The sequence below is a fragment of the Anopheles stephensi genome, chromosome X (genome assembly GCF_013141755.1).
Source record: "Anopheles stephensi strain Indian chromosome X, UCI_ANSTEP_V1.0, whole genome shotgun sequence".
Taxonomy (NCBI): domain Eukaryota; kingdom Metazoa; phylum Arthropoda; class Insecta; order Diptera; family Culicidae; genus Anopheles; species Anopheles stephensi.
The window spans coordinates 14,834,234-14,839,429 of record NC_050201.1 but is presented as its reverse complement, the minus strand read 5'-3'; the positions used below and the strand labels follow the sequence as shown (position 1 = coordinate 14,839,429).

General features: G+C 43.9%; 1 protein-coding gene across 1 annotated transcript; it reads right to left on the bottom strand.

Annotated features, from left to right (window-relative positions):
* Positions 1-1,083: 1,083 nt before the first annotated feature.
* LOC118510222 (alpha/beta-gliadin clone PW8142-like) lies at positions 1,084-1,935 on the bottom strand. Its single transcript, XM_036051791.1, has one exon. The coding sequence runs from the start codon at positions 1,927-1,929 to the stop codon at positions 1,681-1,683; it is 249 nt and encodes an 82-aa protein (XP_035907684.1). The 5' UTR covers positions 1,930-1,935; the 3' UTR covers positions 1,084-1,680.
* Between the last annotated feature and the right edge of the window lie 3,261 nt (positions 1,936-5,196).

Below are 5,196 nucleotides of genomic sequence, written 5' to 3'. Positions count from 1 at the left end.
TTCGACAGCGGTGTATCCCACGAATCTACCGGTTCCTTTAACTTCACTAATCCGTTCACGAAGCGCGTGAATTCATCCACCAAGTGGGAAAGCTTATCCACGCACACCGAATGCACTCCGGGGAGATAGTGCATTTTCCGATAATACTCACGGATTAGTAGACGCGAGTTGTCGTACCGTTTAAGCAGAGCAGCCCATGTGATTGCGTAATTGTCTTCCGTTAGAGGTGTGTGCTCGAAGGGTAGTGCAGCCTCTCCTTTTAGCGATGAAAGTAAGTACTGCAGTTTTGCGATGGACGGAAGCTCAGGCGAAGCGTCGATCATAGCAAGGAAGCGATCGCGGAACGACAGCCATTTCGTATGATCTCCATCGAACGTTGGAAGCTCGATTTTGGGTAAGCGTAGGTTTGGTGCGTGCGGTCGACCAAAAGCGAGTGTCGACGAAGCCAAACCTGTCGTATCGTTGACCGCTCCTTCTTCCTTGGGTTGATTTGCACGTAAAAATGATTTCAGCTTCCTGCAACGTTCCTCGAAGTGGATTCTCTCCATAATGCACGCTTCGATTGTTGCATCACTTTCGTCGAGTTCCTCCAGTTTAGAAATAGCGGCGAAGAACCCTGCCTGATGCGATTCCAAATTCTCTAACACCTCCGGAATCTGTTGGGCGTCGTTGGGTTGGAAATCCGTCTGGAACCGCTCCATGGATTTAATGCTTTCCACAGCAATCCTTTTCTTCAACTGCACTGCCTTGATTTTCTTATCCATTGCTTCTCGAAAATATCACACGAAATATCACACGACGGTAACGAGCAACTCGTTGGCGCGAAATTCGAAATGGTGGAGTGTAACCGACCGTTGCCCTTGACGCGGGGCCGAATGCGATGGCGAATTTGTCACGTAATGACTTGCACAATTTCCGTATACCGAGTTCCACTCTTGGTTGCAGAATGAAACTTCCTCTCCGTATATCACGATCCGGTTCGAAGGACCAACAAATGTGAAAATGTTCACGAAAGGGGGTGGTTGTGATATATTTTGAGGATTGAAGTGAGACTGTGTGCACTCGTATCGCTGGTCGGTTTGCTTTGTACACATTACATTACATTACACGCTCAAAGTTTTGGGGATGCTGGGGGATGCGATGGAGATAACAAATAGGGGGTCAATTTTGGCGTAAGTGGTCAAAGAGAAATTTCTAGATGTGTGCGCCAAACGTGCATGTGGTAGTGAGTGAGTGAGTGTGTGGTGCCACGCCGGAGTGGGAGGATTTGCATTTTGTGGCCGCACCGTCGCGCGGTCCAAGGTTTTGGATAATTTCTGTTGCAGATGGGGGAACCATGTTTCGCTGCTCGATGCTGCTGTACTGTTGCCTGTGTTGCCTTCCTTGTTGCCTAAACTTCTTTCCTAACAGTGTTATCGCCAACGGTTGATTGACGGCCGAGGGCCCCTAACCATGCACCGCAACCGGTAGACGAAGAAATACGCGAGCTCTGGCGAGGGGGGACATGGTTGGATGGAGGATGTTGTCCGGGCCGGGTTGGCAAACAATGCCCTCCCGCTGTTCCATCCCGCCCATGCCCCAGCCTCAGGTTAGTGGGCCACTGTGGAACTCGGCCACACTGCCGCGTCCACGACCTCTTCCTCGGCCCCGACCTCTACCGCGTCCCCTGCCCCGCCCGCGTCACCTTCGACCATCGCCAAGGCCCACTAGATCTATATTGCTAGCCGTTTTCTCCAGGTACGCTAACGGGCCCTGCAGGTTCGGGCCGGCACCGGGCGGAAATCCGGCACCCGACCCCGCCGGTCCTACACCGCGCGGCATCCCACCCTGCTGGAACAGCTGTGCGTTCGATGCACCCATCGGCATGGATTGTTGCATTTGCTGCTGCATCTGTTGCTGCTGCTGTTGTTGCACCTGCATTTGTTGCATCTGCTGTTGGTGCAACAACAAAATGGTAGTTCAAATGCAGGCAAGATTATATAATTATTCTAATTCCCACAACCATATAACAGAAGAATGGAAGTGATCGGCAAGCCTGCGGATGACACTTGTGTGGAGCTGACCTTGACAACACTTGCGGGAATGCCTTAACCTTAACCTTAACACCCTGTTTACAATATGGAATGGATTTATTTTTTTGCTACATGGATGTGCCAGCTGCCTTTACTGATGTACCTGAGGAGAACTGGACCATCATCTTATGATAGTTGATAAATTGACAGCAATACCCCAGCATTATTACAACCCTCATCAACACTTTTTTGGTACATTGATCCAGTTAACTAAATTGCTTTTAACCATCAAGGCTCTATAATAGGGCGCAATCATTTTTTTATACAACTTTATGAATACTTTTTATCGTATATTTTTACTTATATATTTTCCCACTTTTCCCGCAAAACCATTGCGACGACAAATATTTTGGCCTGGATCTGTTAGGTTTTTTTTAAATCCGAATCTAGAAAAAAATTACAAAATCAAATTACTTTTTTTTAGTAATTAATTATTACGGGCTGATACAAAATCAAATTACTTTGCACTAAAAATAAGATTTTTTTTTTCGAAAAATATTACGCGAACTTCTTACAAAATGATAAATAAATCATTAATACAAAAACCATCAAAATGGGAAAAGTGGGCTTAAACTTAAGGAAGTTAATGAAGGAAGCGAAGAAATGCGAGAATAAACGGCAATGAGTAATGGGAGCAGAACTCAGTTAAGATCAGATCAAAGAAATGCCGAAAGTTTTTTTTATGGGAAATAAAGAGAAAATTTAGAAAACGAGACATAAGTTGAAATTGTTTTATTTCACTTCATTAAGTGCAACTCAAAATCGATCGACACTTTCTAATCGTTTCAGCTCTTAAAACAGTTTTTTATTGTTTTTAAATTTTACATTTTATTTTTCCAATGTCCAACATTTTCCTTACTTTTCCTAATTCTTTTTGTTTTACCATATCTTTACATCATCGAAACTTTGTTTTGCTGAAATTGGTATATCTTCTTCTACCTTGGCACTATACAACTTTCTCGGCTTGCCATGAGAAGCGGGGTATGGATGGGATTTGAACCCCGGTCCTGTTAGTATATACTCGGCCTGGGCCACCGGAAGTTGGTATATACCTACCTTAACATTTGTTCTTTTGAAATGCTTCGCGTTCTAGTCCGTTCTTTAGTATCAAATCCCTTGATCGAAGAAAATTTTATACTTGAAGATTTACGAAGGTTTGGTTGCCCTACAAGTGCATTCTAGCGCTCCACAGGCATTGAACCGTGCTGCCCTTCCTGAGACCTACAGTTCCCTTTTAATAACAGATTTCTCGTTGCACGAGGAAATTAGGACCATACCGAATGATCTTCGCCCGATGGTAGTTTCGGGCATTTTCAGGGATAAGTATGGCCATTTAGACCAAAGAAGCCAGTATTACACTGATGGATCATTCTCTAGGGAGGGCACAGCCTCCTCACTTTTTAATGAGTCCGCCGAAGCATTTTTCAAATTGCTCAATGATTCGCTAATTTGGGTACCTTCTCATTGTGGAATTCCCGGCAACGAGACGGCAAACTCACTGGCCAAACAGGCGTCAAACAAGGCGCATTTTGACCGTCCAATCTCGGCCCGAGAGTTTCTTCGCCTGCCACAGCAACTTTTCCTGTCTCGCTGGCAGAGCATGAGGGAGGCGGATGACTCATTTTCTCGATCTCTCCGCAAGTGTCCATGCGGCCTTAGTCCGGTGGGCATTCATGGTTAGCGCAAGTGTCCATGCGGCCTTAGTTCTGTAAACCGGGCATTCATACGCATGCTTTCTCCACTTATGTCGAAGCATTTCGCGTTGAATGCACATCTGCAGCGTATAACTCTGGCTCAGACGAAAGTGTGTGGCTGCGGTGACGGATTTCACGATGTGGATCACCTTCTGTGGTTCTGCGTGGAGTTTGAAACCGTAAGACCGTCCTTGTTGGGCGCAGTCGAAGGCATCGGCAGACGATCGGATATAGAAATTGGAGAAGTGTTGGCTCATCTTCCGATTCGCCAGAGACAACGGTCTCATCCTTTGATTCCGCATCCCTATTGTCCTTCCAATCCATATCCGCCATTCCTTTTTTGTTATTCGTTGTGTTTTGTTTTTGTCTTAAGTTTTTTTTTCTGGGCTCAATGACTGCGTTGTCGTAAAAAGAGGGGCAGACTTTATGCAACAATGTTCTTCATCCCAGTCCCGCATTGGTGGAGTGAGTTCGGCCTTGCTGGCGTTGGGTTCGGAGGTGGTCGGCGAGTTCAGTATCGTGATTAGCAGAGATTCTGCTGTTACGGGATGGAACTCGCCGATACCTTCTGTGATCGGTGCTGGCCTGGTCGAGCTTTGGCTATCACTGCTGGGGTGATTGAGGAACTCTGTTCGTAGGCAATTGTGTATGCTGTTTTGGTTATTGTTTTAGCCCCGAACCCGATAGACGGAAGGACGATGTCCAAATTCCGATCCGCCGACACCTGAACCCCAAATCCAGCCATCACATCCATAGAAACAGCAATAACACAGGATCCAGATAACTAACATTTCCATCGTCTACACCAACAACATGGATACACACCCCGCAACCACCTCACACTCACAACCGAGCATGCCCGGGATAAGGCAAATAACAGGCAATAACAAATAAAAATAAATAAAATAAAATAAAAAAAATTAATTCAAACAAACATTTTTCTTACAATACTTTATTAAATTTTTCTCATGACATAGAAAACCTGTTTTTGCGGATGTTTTTTGCGAAGCCTTTCAAATCAAATTTTGAACACAATCTGTTTTAAATATTCATGCAAAAGTTCCTTTCGTTTAAAATAAAAACCAACATTTTTCTATAAATTTGCTGCATTTATTTTTCTTCTGAAGGTTGAATTGTAGGATAAGATGTTTCAACAATTTTTTAAACTCTGTCCAAATTCCTGTTTATACTGTACTCTAAAGATTATTTATGCCTGGTCCTGTATTTTTTGAGACTTTTAATATATATTTTTAAATTTAATGCACTTGCTTTCTCATGAACTTTTTCCTTCTTTTTTCGCAAATGATGCTTTAATCCTAAAGGCATTCATACCAAATGTTTTTTTACTTTTTTACTTTTTATTTTTTATTTTTTTATTTTATTTCTGTTGATTCGTTTCGTTCTTACTCGTTATTGTATTAAATCCTAGC

What these genes read in the sequence shown, in the direction of transcription:
- LOC118510222 (XM_036051791.1), bottom strand. Translation starts at nt 1,929, where the DNA reads ATGCAACAAATGCAGGTGCAACAACAGCAGCAGCAACAGATGCAGCAG.